A 27,691-nucleotide genomic window follows, 5' to 3' on the forward strand; every position below is an offset into this window, starting at 1 on the left:
ACTGTTATATCACTCTTTCAAGGGTACCAAAGGAACCTATATTCCACATCAATTTGATATACATCATCATCTATTTTAAAATACACTTTTAAAGAGTAGGAAATTTTACAAGGTTCACTTTTTTTTTTTTTTTTAAAGATTTTATTTTTTCCTTTTTCTCCCCAAAGCCCCTCCGGTACATAGTTGTATATTCTTCGTTGTGGGTCCTTCTAGTTGTGGCATGTGGGACGCTGCCTCAGCGTGGTTTGATGAGCTGTGCCATGTCCGCGCCCAGGATTCGAACCAACGAAACACTGGGCCGCCTGCAGCGGAGCGCGCGAACTTAACCACTCGGCCATGGGGCCAGCCCCCAGGGTTCACTTTTTTTGCTTGAACTCATTTATACTCATTTCTCCATAGAATTTTACTCTAATATATTTTTTGCTTCTGAAACATTTTATTGATCATCTTATTCATACTTTTCCACCAAAAAAAAATTTGTCTTAAAATCTTACACCTTTTAAATTTTGTTTTATTTCTTAAGATTATAAAGTTCAAACTGAAAAATATATTGGAAATGTATTTCTTAACGAAATGGATGGAGTTAGTGTTTTTGTTTTTAAAATCATTCATAGGCCTCTGAATGAATATTACTTATTGCTAGTATGAGACAAAGTTTCTCATCAATTTTACTTCTATTCTGCATTTTCTCTTTTTAGGAAAGGATTGAAAAATCTTGTTTCCTTAAATAAGTAGACGAGAAGGAAAAGAGTTTTATTATAGCAATGTTACTAAATTCTTCCATATCACATAGTTATCATACAAATAATTTTAATAATCTATCAGCTGATAGCTACATTTTCCTAGAAGTTTGCTGAAAGCAAAAAAATGGAAACTATCTAAGTTGCAAAAAGATTTGTTACCTAGTGTTTAGGTCATTCACTTTTTCTAGCAATACCAATATTTCTAACTGACATTCCGTTTGATGCAAGCGATATTTTCCACCCTGAAGAAATGCACCATAATAAGATTAGGAATGGTGAGAGGTCTACCTGCCTTTCTTCTTACAACATGAGAGAAGAGCAATTGTGAAAGGGGAGGTATACTTGAGAAATGTTTTCTCAGGTGCACCAATTTTAGGAAAGACTATGGAAATTGAGGACTTAGCAATTGATTCCTTCAAAATCAACTGCTTGCCCCTTGCCAAGTAATCATGTACCAATTTGAAGACCTCAGATCTCAGGGACACACTATCCTTCCACTCCCCCAAGCACCTTAAACTCTCTCTCTCTTCACATGCAAACACACCACACAAAGCCCATACACAGAAAGCAATCATGAGAATCACCTCTGCATTTATAATAAAACTGTTGATGGTGGCATAATCACCACAACACTAAATATACTCTAAACCCCTGCAACTCAAAGTATGGTCCTCAGAACAACAGCACAAGTGTCATCTGTGCTCTTGTTAGAAATGCAGAATTTGGGACCCATCCCAAACCTACTGAATCATAATCTGATTTTAACAAAATCCCTAGGTGATTCATATGTAGATAAGCATATAAGCACTGATCTAAGAAGGGGAGAAATACTTTTGAAAATTTAATATGTAGAAAACATTCATCTCTTGAAGAAATAACGTCTCCTCCTTTCTGATCATAAGAATTAGGTAAGCTTCATGTTCCCATTTTCATCCATCTTAGTAGCACCAGCCAGTTTATTTTCCAAGATGACAGGCTCAAACTAACAAACACATTGGAAGCACATTTCTTCCTCATTACCCTGGACTTCTGGAGTGTTAGTCTAGCTGCCCTGTCCACCTACCGTTCTTCCTCCCTTCAATCCATCCTCTCCACAGCTGCAAGAGCAGAAATTATATAACTAATCTAACCACGACACTCTGCTGTTTAAAACCTTTCAAGTATAAAAATACAAGGATGTGCGGACATGATTACCTGACCCCTACTTACCTCTCTAGCCTCATCTGGCAGTCACTTTCCATTTCCTACTAGAATTATTCTTTTAGCTCTCGCACACACCATGTGGTTCCATGTTTGTGTTAACTGTCCGTCATACTGTCCCTTCCTAGAATAGTCTTGCCGTGTTTGTTGTCTGGGTAATTCTTACCTGTCATTCAAGGCCCAACTCAGGCATCTTCTCTTCCAGGAAGCTTTTGTATATGCCACCATCACCACTCCCCACCACACACACACACACACACACACACACAGTAGGCAAGGTTTATTTTCTTTGTCCTCCCATGGCACTTATCATTTTATATTCTAATAATTTCTTTAAATCTCTGTCTCCCTAAAAAGACAATAACCTCCTCCATGAACTACCAAAATAAATGGCATAAAGCAGGCGATGAATATTGAGTCAAATTGAATAAAACCAAATTTAATTTTTAACCATACGAACTATAATAGCTCTTGCAATTAGCATATTTGCTTCTTCCCTGCTCTTATGTTTTTGGTGTTTTTATGTCATCTGATAGTTTTTATGTTTTGGTTTTATTTCATTTTTTTAATAATCTACATCAATTCTTTTTTGCAATTAGGCAGGATACAAATATATATATACAGCATGGCTATGTGACATTGGTGAAATTACATAATCTATCTCAGTCGCAGTTTCTTTATATTAATTAAATAGTAATTATAGCATGTTAGGTAGGTAGCATCAAATTAGAGATGCGTGTGAAATGTTTTAAATAAGCTATAAACACTATATAAATAGTAATTATTTTTATTATACCATATCCAATATAGCAAAAATTCTAGTGGTTAGAATATTAACGCAACAGTAAATGCCTTAAGAAATAAGATAAACTTTAAATGAGAAGGTTCTAACCTTTCTGCTACTGAACTTTTAAAATTTAATTCAGTATAATATTAATATCCTGGAGTGGCCTTTGCACAATTCTGTATTTCCTTAGTTTCCTGTACTTTAAAAAAGATGTAGAAAAATAAGTGATTATTTGAAACTGTTCAGCTTCTGAAACACAATCTGCTATCATGAATAAATATTTCATTTATTGAAAATATCTTCATGCTCATCCTGTCAACAATCTCACCTCATAATGCTTTATTGCACCTGCCTGTGACAGATATCGTTACTAATCCCATGGAGCTGCTCATTTCACACCACACTAGAGCAGTTATTGGATGTCCCACAACGTGGCAGCCAATCCTGACACTCATGAAGAATACTCTCACAAATACATAAAGGACTATAAATAAGGGAAAGAGAATTAAAATGCCATAGGTTATGAAGTATGCATTTTAAGTCAGAGAAATTTAATAAATAACCAGGTTGCTTGAGGATAAAAAGAAGAAACAATCACCAACCGGTTTAAAGCTACAGTTTAATCAACTTACAGAGCTAGTAAACCCAGCACGCAGATCTTAGTTTTTAAAGCCATTCGTCACTAAAAAGAACCATGGCTCCTTGGAGAAATGGCTGATTCCAGGGCTGGGCAGAGAACGTACACAATGACCCTGGGGCATCTTATGCCAGAAAGTAAGGAAATGCCCAAAGTATGATAAGACATGTCACAAGGACTCTGAATTATAAATCACTGATGGGGAAAGGGGAGAATGGAGGAATACAGAAAGAAATGGCGGAGAAGGGAAGGTGCGTAGAGAAGAATGCTGAGAGCTGAGTGCTAAAAGAGGAGTTGCTGCTGGCACTGGAATATCATCATTTTGCAACCACCACAATAAAGCCTGGTTCAAGCAAGAATTATCAACAGATGCTAAGTCAACAGGAGAAATGTCCATCAGAAGTAGGATATTTGCATGGTCTCAAAATGTCTCCCCACAGATTGCTCACTAGCAACAAGGGGAAAATTAGTAACTGTAAAATGGAGAAACTGGGCAAAACTTTGACCAGGTAGACAGTGAGTCCTTCCAGGTGTGATATCTGGAAAGGAAACATCACTTACATAGTATCCTGTCTGGGAATGTGTAATCTGAATCTAAATCATGAGGAAACATCAGATTTACCTCAACTGACAAGCATTCCATTAAAAAAAAGAGAGAGAGAGAGGGAGAACCTTGTATTCTTCAAATATATCAACGTTATTCCAGACAAACAGGTGAAGAGTTGTTACAGATTAAAAGAGACTAAGAAGATTTGACAACCAAATGCAGTACTTGGTCCTATACTGGATCCTGTACTGGAGGGAAAAAACAAATACTTACCAAGGACATTGTCAGGTACACTGACAAAATTCAAAAATAGATGTTAAATTAGGTAATGGTATTACAGCCACATGAAATTTACTGAAGCTGGAAACTGTACTGTGGTTATGTAAGAAAAATACGTTATTTTTAGGAAATCATACTGAAATATTCAACAGTAAAGGAGGGCAATGATATCAGCAACTTAGTCTCAAAAGGTTCTAAGAAAAAAATGAATATATATATATATTCATTCTCTCTCTCTGTGCTGCATGAGTGTGTATAAGTATATACAGAAGTATATATATAAGTATATGGGTGTCCTTTGTACTATGCTTGCAAGTTTTATGTAATTTAAAATTATTTCCAAATAAAAAGTTTAAGGAAAAAAGGCAGGGAAATGATAAACACAAAATTCAGCTAATGTGAGAGAGGCAGAAGGATCAGACAGGGGAGGAGCGTATGGATGGAGTTGAGGTGTTAATGTGGTTGGTGACAGATTTATGCTTTATAACTACATATACGTTACAGATATTCTTGAGTGTGTAAAACAGCACATCAGAGAGGAGAATAAAGGAAAAACTAATGCTCTGTAAATTATTTTAAAAATTCCTCCAAAACTGTTATAGGAATATGAAAAGTCCTCACAATGCAAGCACAACAGGACATAGATTAATTAGCATCCTTGACGTAATAATCATCAATTTGTTCTTATTCCACTGGGTTAAAAGTACAATACTGTTTTTAGGCCCAATTCTTTAGTTTTCTTCCTTCTTCCTCAATTTGGTAGTACCATTTCCCTCAACAAACGCTTGTCCTTTTTTTAATGTAACAAGTATACTGTACACTTGTTACCAACTGTATGCTAACTGTATACTAACATCTACTGCTTATTAAGTGCCACGTACCATGCTAATAAGCACTTGATACATATCTTTTGAATTTCAAAATCTCTCCTATGTCATAGACCGTATTATTGTCCCTCTCTTCAGATGAAGAAGAACCAGAAACAGACAGGTTAAGAAACTTGCCCAAGATCACACAGCTAGCAAGTGTCAGAGTCAGAATTTGGACTCAGTGAATCCCACTCTAGACCTCATACTTGTAAACACCATGCTCCACTGTGTTTTTCTTACCTTCCTGAACCTAAGATTCTCACCTCAAATTGTTCTTGCATTGAAAATATAGGTAAAATGCCCACATAGTACTTTAAATGCAGTACTTTAAAGCAGTAGGTAAAAAATAAATTATAGCTATTATTTCTATTCACTGTGAGCAGCAAATGCTATATGTAAGACTTAGAAACCAACACTATCCTAGATTTGAACTCTCCTGTTTCTTCCTTCCTCTGACCACTCACACACACACACACACACACACACACACACAAAGGTTTTGTTGAGTAACTAAAATACTAACAGAGACAAAGCAATGGAGAGGAAAACTTAAAATAGTCTTAATCTATATACACCAGATAATCCACATTTTTTGTTTGTTTGTTTGTTTTAGAGGAAGATTAGCCCTGAGCTAACTGCTGCCAATCCTCCTCTTTGTGCTGAGGAAGACTGGCCCTGAGCTAACATCCGCACCCATCTTCCTCTACTTTATACGTGGGACGCCTTACCAAGCGGCGCCATGTCCGCAACCGGGATCCGAACCGGCGAACCCCGGGACACCGAAGCAGAACGTGCGCACTTAACCACTGCGCCCCTGGGCCGGCCTGATAATCCACATTTTTAAAATACTTAGTGTGCTATTCAGAAAAGGCTGATTTTCCTGGATACAGAAAAAGAGTTTTCCAGCATAACATGATCATTGATTAAGTGGATATACGTCACTTTGTGGCAGCCCGGCTTCTAGCCCCTTTCCTGACATCAGTTCAGCTCCCTTTTGGGGAACTTTCTCCTCCACTATGTAGTCCTGGTGGAAGCATAAATCCAAATACATGCTCTCCAACTATGGAAACCAAAGGCGTCCCTTGGAAGCTCTTCCAGAGAACTTCTGCTCACTCCCTGGTATAGGCTGGTGAGCACACAGCCCAAGCTTAGTCAACCAGACACAATCTCTTGGGACTTTGGTATATTAAGCAGAGTTAATGCACATACCACAGACTTGGTTAGAGTCGATTCAGGTCAGCAACAGGGCCTGAGCATTTTTGTTGAGTGTTCCTGTCACCAACACCTTCAGATCTGCCTGGTCCCCCTTTGTTCCAAGCATACCTCTGCAGCATCCTCTCAACGCCGAGAGCTTCTCTCATCCTAGACACTTCTAATAAATTCCATTTTTGCTTTTAAGCCAGAGTCTGTTTCCTTTGCTGGCAATGACGACAACAAAGGTGATAAATGTATAGAATATAATAAAAAGACATAAGAGGATAAAATTACATTAATTTTATTTAGCATTTCTTTGCATGAATGTTATTCTTTTCCATTAGTTTGATATCTTGGAAGACATGCTGGCCAAAGAATTTGAAGATCTAGAATCTAGACCAGGCTTTTCGTCAACTGTCTTTAACATCTGAAGTGTGAATTCACTCTTGTGCTTGATTTTTTTTCTCATCTGTGAATCAAGGTGGTTTGCACTGCAAGTTTTCTTGCATTCCTAAAACATATTTTGTAGAAAAGATCAGATTCTTAATGACAATATCAGTAATATGGATCTTCTTTCAAGAAATTAGCACATGATGATTGTTGAATTTAGTATTTTTTGTTCTTTTTTAGTAATATTGTTTTTCATACAAATAAGATGTTATGGTAGTTTCTAACATGACAAACAGGAATCAAATACTTTCAGATGGTTTCCCTAAAGGAATAACATCCTAAGTCTCAGAAGATTTAGCTGTAAGAAATAAATAGGTTTGAAATATTACTACTCAGTAAATATCATTATATTTATAAGATCTACAGGCAAAGCAATGCATCTTCTATAAATTTTTATGTTTTCTAAGATCACAATATTCTCCTGAAATGTGCTTTTATTCATGTTTTCAAATGTTTTATAAATACCAGCCTCACATAAAAGTTTCAAGTTCATAAGAATATGTTTTTTTAAAATTCATTGATGATTTGATAGACATGCTTTGCTAAAAATGTATAAAATTGACCTGTGCACTTACTAAGGAATATATCCGTAACAGTATTAGCGGTTCAATTTTCTAAATTTCCTAAGAAATTTTTTTTAAACCAGCATTAACTATGGATTGGTGGAATCTAAAACACAAGTGGGAGGGCAGATCGTGAGGCGAGTTTTAGTATTGAAACCATGACATCCATAAAAGAGTACTACGTGAATTCTTTAAAACTTAATAAGTGAAGACATCCTCAAAAAGCCATTCAAACCAAGAAGACTAACAATCATTAAGTCATGTCTCTAAGAATAATGATTATTTAACATTAACATTTATCAAGCATTAACTGTATTTGAAAAGCTATGAGATTTTGTTCCTCTCATGAAAGTGCTATCTCCCTAGTCCTAAGCTTGGGTATACTATTTGTCACTAACTCTGAAGACAATTCAAAACACAGGGAACTTCAACTATCAGTAAGTCACTATGCTAAATTCTGGGGTAACAAAGAGGAATAAGGATTGGTCCCTGGCCTTAAGGCATCACAGCCATGAAAACAAATTGTATATAAAGTGATACATGCTAGAAACGAGAAGGTATCTAGTCCTATCTGTCAAGGAAGCAATTACTTCTGTTTGGGGCAGAGAAAAAGCTATAGAGAAAAGGTGACATATTAAATCTTTATAAAAATATGAATGCTGAAACTCTCACCTAGATAACAAACTTCATAGTCAGTCATATCTGAGTTTAAACCTCAGCTCTATCCCCTGTTGGCCAGGTGAAACTGAGCAGGTTGTTTGCAAACCCAAAATGTAGCCCTCATTCTCCCACTCACTAGTTGTGATGTTAGGAAATTCACTTCACCTATCTAGGCCTCAACTCCCCAATCTATGAAGGGAGTCATAGAGTCATGCATTCAGCTCTTTCACTTCCGCTCTGATTCTAACATGAGTCTATATTTTATATCAAATTATAGAAAATCCTATCTCTGTTGGATGTCTCCATTTAGTAAACATTTACAGAGTACCAACTACATGTCAAGCACTGTGCTAGGCATACGGGATATATCAGTGAACAAAATAGGCCAAATTCTCCTGGAAACAGAAAATAGAACATAGAAAATATCTATTGAAAAACTTTTCAAATGCTTAGTGTTCTCTTTGTTCATACATCATTTCCCTGTGAGGTTTACATATGTATTTAAAATATTTAACACTGGGAAATTTGAAATAACTATAAACATTAAAACACAAAGAGAAATTTAGAAGATGAAATATAGTTGGTAACACTGCCATCAAGATGATATGTTTCTCTAAATTCACAGTGAATCAGTGAGCCTTAGCAACTTGACAAGAAAGGCAGTATGTTAATGAGCTCTCTCAAACCAATTTAGCATAAAGCTATCTTTTTTCCTCATTTAAACCATTACACAGTTTCTTGAGCTATAATATAACCAGGTAAGTTTTTCTTAAAGATAGATAAAATCTGTACATGGTAAGAAAATATAAACAAAAAAACCTATAATTTCACTTCTTTTTCAGATATTCCACTTCCATATCTGATATTTTTCAGCCTTGTTTTAGACTATTTTACTATGCAAGTCTTTATTTGAGAGTCATATATTATCACTTTTCAAAAACTGATTTATTATTCAATAAGCAGTTGTGAGACATCAGCAATTACAGGCAGCTCTGGAATAGAAACTCACTCGAACTGTGTCAACAGATGAGGGATTGTTAAAAGGATACAAGATGACGTAAGGAAGAAAAGAATCTACCCACTCTAAGAATACAGAGTGACTTGACGAGTCACATGGCAACTCAGTCTTCCATGCTTGGACTCCTCAGTCTACTGCTCTCCTTTACTCATCTACTAATTTCTCTGCAGGCCCTTTCCCATTATCTCATGAGGTCTTCTTCAAAGCTGCTACAGCCTCCTAGACTCTGCTGTCTGCCTTCTCTCAGAAAGTCTGCACACATCTGCATCATTCTATGAATTGCACCCCACTCCTAAGGAGAGAAGATCTTATTGGGTCTGTGATCACTTTATTGTACCGAGCATCCCTGTGGAACAGAGTTCTCACATCCAGCCCCTTCAATGACTGGGAGACTTTGCCTCCCTTCCTATAATCAGGAGTCAGGATAATGGGATCACATGATTTAAAAAAAAAAAAAAAACAACTCTGGTTCTGTATACATAAGGCACCTTCAAAAGAGGACTATGGCATAGCAAGTAGTGCAAGGTTTCTAAGAAAGATGCCCTGTAACTGTCGGGCACTTTCTGTGGACTGTTCAGGACACAAAGACACTATCTTACCATAGAGACTATATGTACAGACTCAACTCACAAGTTATGTCCACAGAGTTAGGCCATTTCTTTAAAGACACAGGAGGCAAATATATATGTTATATACTAGAAATTTAAAATTCACAAAGGTGTGCAGAGGTGGGTATGTGTTTTAGAACAAGTTCAGCTTGGGAAACTACTCTTTAATGCAAAACAAAACAAACATACATACAAACAAAACACACTGTAAAATCGCTGTTTTTAAAGTTGAGCCAGTCAGCATTAAATATGCACTGCAAAGTGGCACGTCTTAAATTTCGGCTTGTCAACCACAATTGATAGTCTCTAAGCTGTGAAATGCAGAATACATTAACAAATGGCTACAATTCTCGGTGAGAGAGCAATCATCCTGGCAAGTATTTTCCAAGGTTTCAGCATCCCGATTTTACCAGGGAGGGGCAGCCAGCACTGCACAACGGCTAGACTGAGGTTTCTGTCCTGACCTCATGTGTAAAACCTGCAAGCACTGGGGGGCCGGCCCCATAGCTGAATGGTTAAAATTCCACGCGCTCTGCTTCAGCGGCCCAGGTTCGCAAGTTCGGATCCCAGGGACAGATCTGCTCCACTCACTGGTCATGCTGTGGAGGTGTCCCATGTACAAAGTGGAGGAGGATTGGTATGAATGTTGGCTCAGGGCCAATCTTCCTCAAGCCAAAAAAAAAAAAAAAAAACACCGCAAGCCACTACAAAATAGAACACAATGAAGAACACTTTGGAATATAACTTGCTTTATGGTGGATACTTCTATAAAATACTGGGACCACGTGAAAGAAAAAGACACTTCATTTCTTGTTCTCTTTCTTTCTAATGGTGAGCAGGAGAAAAATCATCTGTGAGATGAAATGAGTCACCTTAGAATGAAGAAAATACCAAGGGAGGCAGAGAAGGGATATGGAAGAGGGACTTTTGTCACATGGTCAAGGCACTAGTCAAGCCTCACCTACAGTCTGCCCCAGCTCTGGTCTTTTCACTTATATCTGGCAAAAAAGATCCTTGGAGCTTTCATACTTTGGATGAGACATTATCTCTTCTACTCCTGGACCTCAATCAGCACAAATCAAAGGGAAAGCCCAGGAGCTCCAGACAGGACCAACCCTCCCTGGCGTCCTCCACAGCGTCTACACAGCCATGGACAGAGGTGAAAACTGTGAGCCCATCTCTCCCTGTCCTGCAGCAACACTCACAGTCTTACGATGTTTATCATCCCACAGATTATCAGAACTAATCTTATAATGTCCTTTATTTCCCCTTTTCATCAGCTCTCAGAGAAGCCCTGGACCTCCCATCTCTAATTCCCACACAGCTCTGTGGACAGTGAGGCAACTCCAAAGTCACCAGGGACTCCCCATCCTTCATATCTGCTTTATTCTTCCTATGACTGCTTGCAAATACCTGATTCACTAAGAACTCTACTTGTTTGTTTCTGCCATTAAAACGTAACTGCATAAGGGGAGAGATTTTTGTCTGTTTTGTTAACTGTTATATCCCCAGCACGTTGAGAGACTTCAACAAGTATCTGTGCAGTGAAGGAATATCCAAAAGAGCTGGTATTTCTTAGGAAAAAAAACCAGGAGTGAGAGAAGAGTTATTTTTTTCTAGACTTCACAGGTTTTAGTCTTTTGGAAGTGAGAGGGGGCTTAGATCATAATATACAAAATTAAAATATTCAACATGTACAAACACTACCAAAAACTATGTCTATCAATCCTGAAACATTGCTCTGAAAAGAGCTGTTTAGGCCTCTTTTTACTTCTATAATAACTTTTCATACAAAATATAAACATACATTCTCAAGTCAATAATAATTTTCAAAAATTGCTTTCTTAACTACTTCTAAAATGGTTTCCATAGTTCGCAATGTATTTTTCAGAATCAAACACATATAATCATTCTAATGAGCATGTTTTCTATCTTTTATATGGAATATTTTAAAGCTCTAAAATATTCATAGGCATTCTAATTATCTGAAGTATTAAAAACATATAAACACTCCTAGTATTTACCTAAATGAGTTAAAAACATATGTCCATATAAAATTCTACACACAAATATTCATACGAGTTTTATTCATAACTGCCAAAACTTAGAAGCAACCACATGTTCTTCAATAGGTGAATGGATAAACAAGCTGTGGTACATCCAGACAATGGAATATTATTCAATGATAAAAAGAAATGAACTATCCAGCTATGAAAAAACATGGAGGAGTCTTAAATGCATATTACTAAGTGAAAGAATTCAGTCAGAAAAGGCTACATATTTTATGACCCCAACTATATGACATTCTGGAAAAGGCAAAACTATGGAGAAAGCAAAAAGATCAGTGGTTGCCAGGGGTTTGAAAGGTGAAGGTGTAGGGTGTGAGGGAGGGAGGGATGAATATGTGGAGCACAGGAGACTTTTAAGGGAGTGAGGTATGATACTGTGATGGTGGATATATGACATTATGCATCTGTCAAAATCCATAGAACTCTACAACACAAAGAATGAACCCTAACGTAAAGTATGGACTATACTGGATAATAATGCATCAATATGTCCTCACTATTGTAACAAACCTTCCACACTAATCAAGTTGTTAAAAATAGGAGAAACTCTGTGTGGTGGAGGCATGGGGAAAGGTATATGAAATTCTCTGTATTTTCTGCTCAATTTTTATGGACACCCAAAACTGCTCTAAAAAATAAAGTCAATTAATTAAAAAATTAATAAATACAAGTGTAAACAGACTGCCTATGAGCTTTCAAATGATCACTGATACTGTCATCTCTTCTGAGTTATGTTCTTTTTGTTTAATATAAGCAAATTATGTTGCATAAAGAGGCAAATAGTGAGAGTGGGGGCAGAGAAGCAGATAGAGAAGGAAATTTAAGCTAAAATAGCTATATCCTTCCCTCTGAGTCTACCTAAGAGGTCATGAACACAACATATGAACGAGGATGGTAAGAAACACTAGTTTTACACTAACTAAAACAAAATAGAGAAAGAATAGCATGAGCACTCAGAATTCCTCATCAGTTTAATATTCTTGTTTCAAGTGCTGTGAGATCATGGATCATATTCTCACAAACACCCATAAATCAACATACTTCAGGTGAACAACTACTCAGGATAAAAGTGCAAATCAAGTGTTGATTTCACCTACTTTGTTATTTATTGGGGAAGGAGCCTACAAAATTATCCATTTTTCTCATTATAGAGAATTACCACAAAACACTTAAAAAAAGAAAAGAGAGATCACATGCCTCCCACAGAGTAGCTGTTAAATGAGCACTTCTTAAATTTAACCAAAAATATGTGTCAGGGAAAGGAAAAAATCAAATTTTCTATGAAAAAAATACAGATGGTCAAAAAAGTTATTATAACAGAGGTCAAGGGGTGTGGCATGCAGGAATAAAGGCTGGCACCACCCACCCAGCAGTATTGTTTTGAAAACTAGATGAGATAATGTTGGTAAACATACTTGGCAAACATCAAGTAGCAAAAATACTAAAATCGATACATGCTGTTATATATGAATCTCATGGCAACCACAAACCAAAAATCCGTAATAGACACATAATGAGAAAGGAATCTAAACATAACACTATAGAAAGTCATCAAACCACAAGGAAAGAGAGGACGAGAAGAAGAACTAGAGAAGAACTACAAAAACATAGTTCAAAACAAAAATAATAGTAGGGGACTTTAATACCCCACTTATATCAATGAATAGATCATCCAGACAGAAAATCAACAAGGGAACATTGGCCATAAATGACACATTTGACCAGATGGACTTAATAGATATATATATAAAACATTCCACCAAAGTAGCAGAATACATATTTTCAAGTGCACATAGAACATTCTCCAGGATGGATAACATGCTAGGCCACAAAACAAGTCTCAATAAATTTAAGAAGATTGAAGTCATATCAAGAATCTTTCCCACAACAGTCTGAAACTAGAAATCAATTATAGTAGAAAACTGGAAAAAAACACAAATATGTGGACACTAAAAAACATGCTACTAAACAACCAATGGACCAATAATAAATCGTGAGGGCAATCAAAAAATACCCTGAGACAAATAAAAATGTAAACATTCCAAAATCTATGGCATGCAGTAAAAGCAGTTCTAAGAGAGAAGTTCATAGTGATACAAGCCTACTTCAAGAAAGAAGAAAAATCTCAAACAAAAATCTCTAGGTGTACACTAAACAAACTAGAAAAAGAAGAACAAATGAAGCCCAAAGTTACTAGAAGAAACAAAATACTGAAGATCATGGTGGAAATAAGTGGAATAGAGACTAAAAAGACAATAGAAAAGATCAATGAAACATAATGCTGGTTCTTTGAAAAGATAAACCAAATTGACAAACCTTCAACCAGACTCATCAGAAAAAAAGAGAGAGGGGGCTGGCCCCGTGGCCGAGTGGTTAAGTTCGCGCGCTCCACTGCAGGCGGCCCAGTGTTTCGTTGGTTCGAATCCTGGGCGCGGACATGGCACTGCTCATCAGACCACGCTGAGGCAGCGTCCCACATACCACAACTAGAAGAACCCACAACGAAGAATATACAACTATGTACCGGGGGGCTTTGGGGAGAAAAAGGAAATAATAAAATCTTTAAAAAAAAAAAGAAAAGAAAAAGAGAGAGGGCTCAAATAAATAAACTCAGAAATGAAAGAGAAGTTACAAATGACACCACAGAAATGCAAAAGATTATAAGAGGCTACTATAAACAATTATATGCCAAAATATTGGACAACCTAGAAGAAATGGATAAATTCCTAGAAATATAGTCTTCCAAGACTGAACCATAAAGAAAGAGAAAATCTGCAAAGACCAATTACTAGTAATCAGATTGAATTAGGAATCGAAAACCTCCCAACAAACAAAAGTCCAAGACCAGATAGCTTCACTGGTGACTTCTACTACACATTCAAAGAAAATCTAATAACTATCCTTCTCAAACTTTTCTAAAAAATTGAGGTGGGAACACTTCCAAACACATTTTACAAAACCAGCATTACCCTGATACCAAAACCAAACAAGGACAACACACACACACACACACAAGTTACAGACCAATATTCCTCATGAACATAAATACAAAAATCCTCAACAAAACACTAGCAAACCAAATTCAACAACACATTAAAAGGATCATACACCGTGATCAAGTGGGATTTATTCCAGGGATGCAAAGGTGGTTAAACATCTGCAAATCAATCAGTGTGAACATCCACAAATGTGATATACCACTTTAACAAAATGAAGGAAAAAAATCATATGATCATCTCAATAGATGCATAAAAAGCATTTGACAAAATTCAGCATCCATTTATGATAAAAACTCTCAACAACGTAGGTAGGAACATACCTCAAAACAATAAAGGCCATATATGAAAAACCCATAGCTACCATCATACTCAAAGGTGACAAGCTGAAAGCTTTTCCTGTAAGATCAGGAACAAGACAAGGATGCTCATTCTTGCCACTTTTATTCAACATAGTATTAGAAGTCCTAGCCACAGCAATTAGGCAAGAAAAAGAAAGAAAAAGCATTCAAATTGGAAAGGAAGAAGTAAAATGACACTATTTGCAAATGGCATGATTGCTATATACAGAAAATCCTAAAGACTCCATGAAAAATCTATTTGAATAAATTAATTCAGTAAAGTCACAGGATACAAAATTAATACACAGAAATCTGTTTCATGTCTATATACTAATAATGAACTATCAGTAAGAGAAATTAAGAAAACAACCTCATCCACAATTGCATTAAAAAGAATAAAACACCTAGGAATAAATTTAACCAAGGAGGTGAAGGACTTGTACTCTAAAAACTATAAGACACTGATGAAAGAAAGTGGAGAAAACACAAATAAATGGAAAGATATACTATGCTCATGGATTGGAAGAAGCAATATTGTCAAAATATCCATACTACCCAAAGCAATCTACAGATTCAATGCAATCCCTATAAAAATACCAACGACATTTTTTCACAGAACTAAAGCAACTAATCCTAAAATTCGGAAGCACAAAAGACCCTGAATAGCCAAAGCAATCTTGAGAAAGTAGAACAAAGCTGGAGGTATCAAGCTGCCTGATTTGAAACTATACTGCAAAGCTACAGTAATCAAAACAACATGGTGCTGGCACAAAAACAGACACACAGATCAATGGAACAGAATAGATGGGCCAGAAATAAACCCAAACATATATGGTCAATTAATCTACTATGAAGGAGGCAAGAATATACAACAGGGAAAAGACAGTCTCTTCAATAAATGGTGTTGGGAAAACTGGACAATTACATGCAAAATAATAAAACTGAACCACGATCTTACACCATACACAAAAATTAACTCAAAATGGATTAAAAACTTGAATGTAAAAGTGAAACCATAAAACTCAGAAGAAAACACAGGCAGTCACCTCCTTGACACCAATGTCAGTGATACTTTTTTGGATGTGATTCCACAGGCAGGAACAATAAAAGAAAATAAACAAATGAGACTATATCACACTAAAAAGCTTCTGCCCAGCAAAAGAAAACATCAACAAAACAAAAAGCCAACCTAATGAATGGGAGAAGATATTCACAAATTATATGTTCAATAAGGAGTTAATATCCAAAATATATAAAGAACTCAGACAACTCAATAGCAAAAAACGCCAAACAATCCAATTAAAACATCAGCAGAGGACCTAAACGGACAGTTTTCAAAAGAAGACACAGATGGCCAACAGGCTGTGAAACATGAAAAGATATTCAACATCACTAATCCTCAGGGAAATGCAAATTAAAACTAGAATGAGATATATCACCCCACACCAGTCAGAATGTCTATCATCAAAAAGACAAGAAATAACAAGTGTTGGAGAAGACATGGAGAAAAGGCAACCCTTACGCACTGTAAGAATTTAAATTAGTGCTGCCAATATGGAAAACCGTATGGGAGTTCCTCAAAAAATTAAAAATAGAACTATCTACTAAAAATAGAACTAAAAATAGAATTAAAAATATGATCTAGCAATTCCACTTCGGGTATTCATCTGAAGAAAACAAAACACTAATTTCAAAAGATATATATGCACATCTATGTTGATTGCAGCATTATTTACAATAGCCAAGATGTGGAAGAAGCTTAAGTGTCCGTTGATAGATAAATAGATAAAGAAGATGTGGTACATATATATATATATTTAATGAAATATTACTCAGGCAAAAAAAGAATGAAATCTTGCCATTTGTGACAACATAGATGGACCTTGAGGGTATTAAGCTAACTGAAATAAGTCAGACAGAAAAAGACAAATATTATATGATTTCACTTATATGTGGAATCTAAAAAACACAACAAACAAACAAAACGAACAAAATCAGACTCATGGATACAAAGAACAGACTGGTAGTTGCCAGAGGGAATGAGGGCTGGGAGGCTGGGTGAAATGGGTGAAGGGGATCAAGAGGTACTAACTTCCAGTTATGAAATAAGCAAGAAGGATGTAACGTACAGCATGCGGGATACAGTTAATAATATTGTATCAACTTTGTAGGGTGACAGATGATAACTAGATCAATGGTGGTGATTATTTCATAATGTATATAAACGTCAAATCACTACACTGTATACCTGAAACTAATACAATATTGAATGTCAATTATACTTCAATAAAAAATTAAAAATCAATAAAACTTAGAAACAAAAAAATATGTTAAAATTGAGACAAACACTGAGGAAAGGAGAGAAAACTGCCTTTCAATGTTGTGAAATAAGGTGAAGTAGAAAAGAGGCATGTTGTTGGGATCCTCTTTCTGGGTTCCTTGGAGCTCCAGGCACTGCTATTTGTAAAGCTGCTCTGGGGCAGAGATTTTAATTCTCCCATATTTCTTGACAATTTCAGTTATAAGCTTTGCTAATGCTTATAAGTTCCTACAGGAGACAGATTGGTTAGTGAAGATTATGAAATAAGGAAAATGTCTTCAAGGATCGGGGGTAGGGGTGAATAAATTCTTATACCAAAAAACAAGCTAAGATTTGAATCTACATATTTTGTGCCAAGTTAATTTCTACTCTGCTGAGTACAGTAGCTCATAAATCACCTCCCTCTTGAGCATGAATTGAGAACACATGGAAATACATCAAGGATTTAAATGAACCTGTTTTTAAGTTAAGGAATTCAGTTATGATGAGAATGGCTTATGCTTTAGAAAGTACTGTTTTGAATCAAATCAAAGTCAACAAACTGCTTTCTTTTTCCTACTTTTTTAATCATGGAGGAGAAAACGCCAACCACCTCTTTCTGGATTCCAGGCTTGCTCTGACCCTTCCTACTTTAGTCTTCAGTAAAGACCCCATTCAGTTCCTGAAAAAAGCCAAACCCTCATCAAACTCACTTCAAGTTATTTAATAGGCGCTGCTTTGAACTATCCAAACACAAAGCAGGTCTTTAAAAATTGCTACATGCTAGCCTTTGACAGTGTCATAAATGCCTAAAATGAATATTGAATAATATAAATGGGTAACCTGTTGACAATGCATTTGCAGAAATCAACTGAATATTCATGTAATAAATTCACATCTGACCTTTTTAACTTTTCCTAGTACTGATAATTCTATAGCTGATAAGGTCCTGGACTAGGCTGATGACAATAAGAAAATGGAAAGGAAAGAATGGCATCCTAGAATGACTAAGAAAAAGCTATAGAACTTGATGTTAAGAAGCTAGTTCTCAGGGGAAAAAAATCCAACGTTAAAAAAAAAAATGACAAGACTTAACAATTCTACAAAAATGATCCTTTCCAAGTCCATGCTATCGTCACATTATTATTGTCCTATTATAACCACAATTCATCTGATGCACAACTTATCATCAGGCTCCTTGCATTTTTCACAGTAGTACAGCAAGAAATGCATCCATACAGTTCTAATCAAGTTAAAACCAAAGAACAGTCAAATCTTGAGAGTCAAACAAGTAAAGACAAAAGGAAAATGGCTTTGAGCATAAATCAAAAGCTAATAGGGCCTGAACACAAGAGTCTGACCCCTTAATAGTATTCTCTCCTAGCTTGGCAACCCAAGTGAGAAAACCAAGTGTAGGGGTTATCACCTGGGCAAAGACACTGGATGCTGCATCTGTTATTAGCTGTCACTATCACAAAACTTCTTACATGAAATCAGGTAAAATTGTTATTACTAAGACTAGACTTTTGTCTTCAGAGAAAAGAAAATACAAAATTTTCATATCAGATCTATTCAAAGATGGTATCGTGATCTATCAAAAAGACGAATATTTTTGGATAATGCTTAAAATTCCTACCAGAGTTTTGCTTCTTTCATAGCAGAGGTGCTGCTATCTCCCACCTATTCAGAAGGTGCCGAGCAAGAGATTCCTAGCTGAATGATTAACTCAGCAGAACTCCCAGGATGGAAACTACAGACTAGAAGTCCCCTCTATCTGCAAATAAGAGTCATATTTGCCAAGCATCAACGGAAATAGACCTATGGAGTGTTGCTACAGAGAGTAGAGGCAGAGCAAAGGATAAAAGCTACCACGAAACCGATGAAAAAGCATCAAACAAAACCAAGTTTTTGTGAGATAGTGAGATGTCTGCCACCAAAGAAAGGGTTCTCAATTCACTTGCTTAAAATTTTATTTACTAGGGCTGGTACTCAACTGGGTCATCTATGAAATTGGGGGGTGAAGCCCAGAAATATGCAATTTTAACAAAAACTCGCTTGATTCTGATGTAGGTGGAAAATAACATACAATCCTGGCTAAACAAGTAGGCCATAGCGAACACATGAACAGATTTCCTACATTTGGTAAAAGCAACATATGATGAACTATGAAGTCCCCTTGAAATTTAGGAGTCTTTGTTTCTGTGAGACTATGAAAGCAGGTAAACCAAAACAACAACAACAACAACAGAAATAATAATATAGTAAACTTGAGAATACAAATGACTTAAGATGCTTTATAGTGTCAAGTTTAAAAACCAAGCTCTGGATTTAAAATGGCCTGGGTTCAAATCCTATACCACTTAATAACTCTGTGACCTTGAGCAAATTTCTTACCTTCTCTAAGCCCCAATTTTTTTATGGGCATAACACTTAACTCACAGAGAAGTTTTAAGGAGTAACTTTGTGTTAAACATTCACCCAAAATTATAAAGAATGAAGACTAACAGTAAGAAAAAAATGAACAAATCTGACACGTTTTCAGCTAAAAAAAACAAATTATGAAAGTTAAAAAAATTTATAATCTCATTACTTTAAAATATATATATGGCCAATAAACACATAAAAGGATATACGACATCATTAGCCATGAGGTAAATGCAAATTAAAATCACAATGAGATACCACTTCACACTCACTAGGATAGCTATAATCAAAAAGACATTTAAACACGTTGATGAGGATGTGGAGAAACTGAAACCTCCCTTTACTGCTGATTACGATATAAAATATAAAATGGTGCAACCACTTTTGAAAAACAGTTTGGCAGTTCCCCAAATGCTTAAACATAGAGTTACCATATGATCCATCAATTCCACTCTTAACAATATACCCAAGAGAATTGAAAACAGGTATTCAAATAAAAACTTGTACCTGAATATGCATAGCAGCATTATTCTTAATAGCCAAAAGGTGGAAACAATCCAAATGTCCATCAACTGATAAGGGAATAAATAAAATGTGTTATATCCCTACAACGGAGTACTATCCAGTCCTAAAACGGAATAAAGTACTGATATATGCTACAACCTGATGAACCTTGGAAACATTATACTAAGTGAAAGAAGCCAGTCACAAATGACCACATACTGTATAATTCCATTTATATGAAACGTTCAGAACAGAGAAATCTACAGAGATGGACAGCAGATTAGTCGTCTCTAGGGACTGAGGATGAGGGGATGGTTTGGGAGTGATGGCTAAGGAATGTGTGGTTTCTTTGTGGGGTAATGAAAATGTTCTAAAATTGATTGTGCTAATGAATACTCAACTCTGTGAATAAACTAAGCCATTGAATTATACACTTCAAATGGGTGAATCATACAGTGTATAGATTAAATCTCAGTAAAGGCATTTTGCAAAACAGATATAAATAAAATAACAAGGAAAACATTGCTCTATCCTTTGAGGCAGGTATGGCAGAGCTCTACGATGTTCTTCATGCCCAGCACTCATTCCTCTGGTGAACTGCCATTCCTCCCATTCTATGGTGTTCTAGGAGGGCTGTCAGTTACAGGAAGTCCCCAAACCCCAATCCAGCCACAGAAACTGCTCGCAAATTTCTGCCACTTAGCTCTCGGTTGTTTCTATTTCTATGCTTTCTGAGGCCTACTTATTCAACTCTGCTTTCAATTCTGTGAAATACCCACACTTTATCCAATAAATCTCTCCTCTTTTTTTGCTTAATCTCTCAGTTTAGGTTGCTTGCAATCACGAAACCATTTGATATACATTCTAAACTGTTCCAATCCCTTCTCTAGAAGTAATTCTATAAATAATTTGCTATGAATCCTAACAATTTTTTCTATGCATATACAATTACATATCCACATGTATAAATACGTCTTAGCAAAATACTAAATATAATATGACTGCACCATAACTGATTTTATCATTATTCCATGAACAATTAATTGTTTTATTTATCCATTTTTCTTTTAAAATCAAAGAGAGTAGGGAGTACCCAACAAAAGTATATAAAATTAAAATCCAATAAACATTTACTGAATGGACCTTGTGGTTGAAAAAGAATTTTTTTTTTTTAGATATGATGAGAGGAAGCTGAAAAACAATTTCCAACCAATTTTTGTTTACAGTTTAGTGTGGCAGATAATATAGAACAATTACAAAACAACTATATATCAGGAAATAAACAAAACTGCATGACAATCACACCAGTTGAAGCCATGCACATTCAATTCAATTTTATTAAATGTCAACTGTGTAATGTTTGTCAATGTGCTGATTATATTGGCCTTCAAGGCATACCAAAAAAGTTCACATGGTATACTTATCTACTTAATCAACATTTTTTGATTGTCACAAATGCAAAAACGGATACAATTTCTTTCAAAATTAAATATATTTAATAAAAAAAAGTGTTCATGACTTTTATTATGATAACATTAGTCGACATTTTTTAATACTTACTAAGTCTTATTATCTCAATTATTTCTCAAAATACCTTCCTTTGAGACAGGCATTGCTTTTATAATCACCAAGGGCACTGTGGTAGTAGCTGGCATATATGATATCCAAAGTCAGGTCTTTCTATCTCTAAAGCTCCTTTCTTAACCAATACCTCTGTAATATGATAACAATGATTTTAATGACTAGCTGAGAAATTGAACTGAAGAGTTTTTATACTATTCAATTGCATTAAAACATCTATATTTACAAAAATCCTGCAAGCAATAAATCAACTTTCTGAAACAGTACAGAGAGTTATTAAACCTGAGTTCTTTAGTTCTTGGCATAAGAGAAGTTACAATATCAATTCCATTAGCTTTCTGATAAAGGTGAAATCAAATTAACTCAAGTCACTTACTTGATAGACTTGCGATCTTTGCAAACACAAAAAACAGGTTAGCATAGACTCCTAATAGTGTAATTATTCTGCATCAGCAATAGGCCCACAATTCCATAAGAATACAAATATAAAATAAGAATACAATATAAAATAAATCCTAATTACTATAGACATTGTTACACAGTAGATCCTTCCATATTTATGCATATCTAATTAAAATGATATTTATCAAAAGGCTAATGATACCATTTGGAATCCCATTTACTGAAAGGCTAATGAGACAGTAGAGTACGAGCTGTTTATTAACTGAAGAACAAGATAGGTGACATCTGTACCAAGTAAGAGAAGACCAGAATTAAAAATAAAATCTCACTGAAAGCTTCTTGTAAACCTTACAGTAAAAAACTCCTATTAGCGATAAGAAAGACCATGTACAATGTCAGCTTCCCATTTAAACTGATGAGTAAATGAAAATTTATATTCTAGTCAAAGAACTTATCCAATGAGAGTATATACATTATAAATCCATTTTTCAGGGTTACAGCTGTTACAGGTATTTAAATACAAGTCATCTTTTAAATTCCAACATAGCCCATGATGCTTACACAGTGAAATGAAGTTTCATAAGACTGCACCTTAAAACAATTCACATTGGATTGCTGCATCTCAGAAAAATACTTGATATTTCACTGAGCCAAAACATAGCTCCCTTACCATGTGAATACAGTGAAAGGAATCGTGCTGAAGGGCAAGTGGAAATGCCAATCATTTTCGATAATAATAACAATACATATCTGAATGCTTTCAGCTTCAAGAACAGAAAATTCCAAAGATATCAAAATGGCACATACTATCCAACTCTAAAAGACAAAATTACTTAACATGGAATTCCTCATCAAACAAATAGGAATTCATTCCAACATTAAGCAAGAAAAGTAGCAAGTCAGTTCAAGTCTGGAAATTTTTGATGAAATAGCATTCATGAGCAACTTTCTAAGCCAGGAGCTTGGTTCAATTTTTCTAACATTAATTACAGGATTCAAACATAAACAGTTTAGGTAAATAAAATCTATCTATCTATCTATATAAATACATAGATTTCAAGCGGCAACTGTTCTCTACAGATAATTTACTATTGGAAATTATCAGAATAAAAATCAAAAGTGAATTACTAGAAAACAGTAAAAATAGCTCCATCAAAAATTTTTCTGTGTGTACTCCTCAACATAAATTAATATGAAAGAATTAAACCATCACTAATTTATTTGTCAGGAAAAAAATACTTTATTATTGCACCTAAATAATTTGAAGGCACTTCACAGTAATATGTCTTTTTGTTAACACTTATTCAATGGTATATTTATTAGCTGTCACATTAAGTCCCTGCCAAGAGAATTTTTAAACATTTATTAAGAAACACCTTCTACATTCAAAATGAGATTATACTTAATATCTCCAAAGAATCTGAAATAGCATATTATATATTTATTGACTCCTGGAACATGATCCGGCCAGATAATGATCTTTTGTCAAAATAAGAGCAATCTAGTCATGTAGTCCTCTTCATACAGAATGACAGCAACACTCAGAATGTAATAAAAGCAAAACGATTCACCTAAGTGGAAGTGAAAGGACTAGTTCTGCTTCAATTTCTATTTTTCTTTAAAATTTTAGCCCCTTGAAATTTAACTTCTTGAGTTAATACACAACTACTAAAACTCAGCAGACTCGTAATCAATAGCTTTACTAACAGCTCTTCCCCTGGCTCTCTGAAACATAAGCACCAGAGTTATACAAGATGGAAACACCAACTAGGCTCTCCTGGAGAAATTTAGTGTCTCCAGCCATTGAATATTTTGACAATAAATATATTCACACTGGATTTTGTAAGAGAAAAATTAGCCCCCTAATTAGCAGTAAAACTAGTCTAGAAATGAGCCATCTGTCTTATCTCTGATATACTCTGAGATTGTATCATGTCATCAGAAATTCTTTAAAATACCAGGCATAAATTGCTAACCTCAGAGTACAAACTTAACTTCAGCTTCCTTCACAGAAAGTAACAGAACCTGTTTCTCTCAAGTATTTGAGCTGATTTTAAATGAAAAACATCAAGTTTTTTGTGATGAAAAACATCACTGCTACCTGTTTCGCCAGAATAATAGAACAAATCTGAGCTCCTTATTCAGATATAAGTAGATCTGGGATTAAAGAAAACCATGCTATCACTCAGGTGCTTGTATTCAGTCAGCCAGTGCTGAGACATCACTGACCAACTGTTGTAGCTGATTAACTTGGATGGTTAAGATATTGCCTTTGAACCCATGTGAACAGCTCTTCTGGACTTGAGTCACTCAATAGATACATATTGAGCATGCCTGTTGCACCAGGCATTGGACTTGTCACTAGAACATACAAATTAAAAAAAAAAAATGAAGTTTTAGAGTCTGGTGAGGAGATATAAGCAAAAAAAACAAAATTAGTGCAATAGGATAAATGCAATAGTAGACTTATCTATAAGATTGCTGCTAGCATAAACCCATGTTTTTCAAACTATGAATTTTGACATTTTATGAGCCATGGAATCAATATAGTCAGTCACAATCAGCTTTTTTTAATGTAATAGAATAGAATAGAAAACACTAAAATGTACTTCATGAAATAAAACGCTATTTTAAACTTTGGTTCCAGTTTTACATAGGTATAGATTTAGAGACAGACACAAAGATTTCAGTAGAGCTATAGACAAAAACATAGGAGTATATATATCTATATATGTGTGTACATACATATATCTGGGTCACAAGGTAATATATACTTCTTACTAGGTAAAGTCAAAAAACTTTGAAAGCCACAGTAGGTGAAATTTGCCTGAATGAGTCAAGGCAGGCTTCAGGAAAGAACAGCACTTAGGCTGATACTGTCTGAAAAAGTTTGTTCAGTAGAAGGATAGGCGGCTTACAGACAAAGATAATAGAGTATGTACAAGTTGAGCACATAGAAATGTGATTAGAGCCACTTGTTGAAGTAATATTTTGGATACACTGGGTCAAATAAAATGTGTTATTAACATCCATATCATCTCTATTTTTTAATATAGCTACTAGAATATGTAAAACTGTATATATGGCTTGCATAAAAAATTTCAGTAGGAGAATAATGGTATAGATGATGAACTGGAGGGAGGAAAATATAGCAGTGGGGATGAAGCCAAAGTTAAGCTATTGAAACAGCCAACGTGACAGAAAATCCAGAAAGAAAGAATGGAGAGGAATAGGACAGAAAAGTTCAAGAGAAGAAAGGAAAGGAAAAGGAGACAGGACTTGGTGACTGAGAGGATATAAAAGATGAGGGAGAAGTCATGTGTTCATTCATTCGTTCATCCAAACATATGATGTACCATGACCTGCCAGGTACCACGCTTCTTGCGCTATTGTGAGCTAAATTGAGGTAGGAAATGCTTATCAAAATTTTGGGTTGGGAAACTGAGTGGAGGTTGTTACCATCCACTGAAACAGCAAATAAAGCAGGAGGAACAGTTCTGTTATCATCAAATGTATCAAGAGGGAGATGTCTACAGGATATTTAAATGGAAATAGCCAGGAAGCAATTGGATGTCAGAGCCTGAAGTGGTAGAGGAAGGTCTAAGCCAAAGCTAGAGTTTGGAGTTGTTAGTTTATAACTGGCAGCTGATCCTTAGGAGCGGTTGTGATTGCTCAGGGAGAGGCTGTAAAGTGATAAAGGCCAAGGGTCCAAGGAAGAGTAACACACTACAGGACACTAAAAGGGAGAGCAAGTCCACTAACAGAGGGTAGCCAGATATGAAGGAGGAAAATCCATAAAGGGTACAGTCACAAAAACCATAAGAGAAGAAAGTTTTAAGGAAATAACATTCAACAGAATCAAATAAGACTAATTTCAAAAAAGCACTGAAAAGTGTAGAACATCCGATAAGTTGGAGATCATTAATGACCTTCATGAAGGTGATCCCAGAAAAGTGGTGGGAACAAGCAAGATTGCAGATGGCTGAAGAGCACAGGGAGGCAAGGAAAGAGAGAGGCCAAGTAGAGACGACTGTTTCTAAAATCCTACTTGTGAACAAAAGAGTGATAAAAGTGAGCACGGAGGGGCTGGCCCCGTGGCCGAGTGGTTGGGTTGGCGCGCTCCACTGTGGGCGGCCCAGTGTTTCGTTGGTTCCGGTCCTGGGCACGGACGTGGCACTGCTCATCGGGCCACGCTGGGGCGGTGTCCCACGTGCCATACCTAGAAGGACCCACAATGAAGAATATACAACTATGTACTGGGGGGCTTTGAGGAGAAAAAGGAAAAAAAAAAAATCTTTAAAAAAATAAAATAAATTTAAAAAATTTTTTAAAAAGTGAGCACAGAATCAAGGGAGGGTTTAGGGTAGTTTCATCTTTGTTTTTTGACATGAGAGAGATTTAAACACGTTCAAAAGTTCAGAAAAGCTATCAGGGCAGAGGGGCTGGTTAAAAAGGCAAGAAATGGAATAACTAATACACAAGGGCCTGGGGAGCTGGGGGAAGAGCTGTCCACCTAGAAGACAGGTGGACAGGCAACACTGAAAAGAAGAGACATCTCTTCCTCTAAAGACAGAAGTGAGAGTGGCTGAAGAGACAACAATCAACTTGGATGCAGGTAAAAACTAGTTTCTGTACTAAAATATTACTCAGGTTATACAGTAATCACTGGACTCCTTTGGTTAACAGTAACCGCAAATGTGGTTCCACAGTTCCAAGTATCTGATTAATACTTATGTACAGCAAATGTTCTAAAGCCAAGGGCACAGACTCATCACAGTAAGGCTAAGTCAACTTCAGCCTCCTCCATGGCCAGTGACTTATGACGCTCTAATACAAAAAACCTATGAGAAATGATTGTCATTAGTTCCAAAGAGGAATGGAGGGAGAAAATGTGGGCTAGTGTATCTTGGGGACAGAGAACCTTATGTCCCTCTAGAATTTCAACCCATGGATATCCGGAGTGGAGAGTGTGGGAGAGCATTTCCCTCCTCTCTGCATAATCCCTCACTGGCTCCTTTCCCAGGGAACAGTCACAGCTACCAAACTGAGCCACAGTTTAAACCCTATGGGTAGAGTTACTGTGCCTTAAAGACAGGAACCCTGATTCCCTCCGCCTCCACTCTTCCTGTTTCCAGTGTTGGAGTGGGGAGCACACATGCCTAGGCAGAATCTGATCCTCCAAGCAGAGTGGTCATGATCATTTTGTGTGAATGTAAAAGCATCAGAGACCTGGCCTTCTGTATCTGCTTTCTGCTCCAATTTCTTCACCTACAACTGGAGGGGAAGTGGCATTGAGCCTCATTGGAGTAGGAAACACAGTTAAGCCTCCAAATGCAAGCCTCATGGTTCAACATCCCTTCACTGGACATTGAATTGTACCAAGCATTCATCCAGCTATGAAGCAGCACTTGATTTCCCTGTGGATCTCCATACCCTCAGTACAGAACCCCAGAAGGCAAGAGGGGTAAGTGGAGGATTAAAACATCAAAAATCCCACCTTGAAATTCCTTTATCCAAAAG

General features: G+C 36.1%; 1 protein-coding gene across 12 annotated transcripts in view; it reads right to left on the minus strand.

The window, feature by feature from the left end:
• IMMP2L (inner mitochondrial membrane peptidase subunit 2) overlaps nucleotides 1-27,691 on the minus strand; it is an 848,424-nt gene that overhangs the window by 665,038 nt on the left and 155,695 nt on the right. Inside the window, exon 4 of one of the 12 annotated variants that reach the window (XM_070617594.1) lies at nucleotides 6,542-6,767. The exons of the other annotated variants lie outside the window; for them this stretch is intronic. Within the exon in view, the coding sequence (XP_070473695.1) occupies nucleotides 6,722-6,767 (46 nt within the window). The 3' untranslated portion in view covers nucleotides 6,542-6,721. Of the gene's footprint in view, nucleotides 1-6,541; nucleotides 6,768-27,691 lie in introns of those variants that run through there. 12 annotated transcript variants of the gene reach the window in all.

The sequence above is a fragment of the Equus przewalskii genome, chromosome 4 (assembly GCF_037783145.1).
Source record: "Equus przewalskii isolate Varuska chromosome 4, EquPr2, whole genome shotgun sequence".
NCBI lineage: Eukaryota > Metazoa > Chordata > Mammalia > Perissodactyla > Equidae > Equus > Equus przewalskii.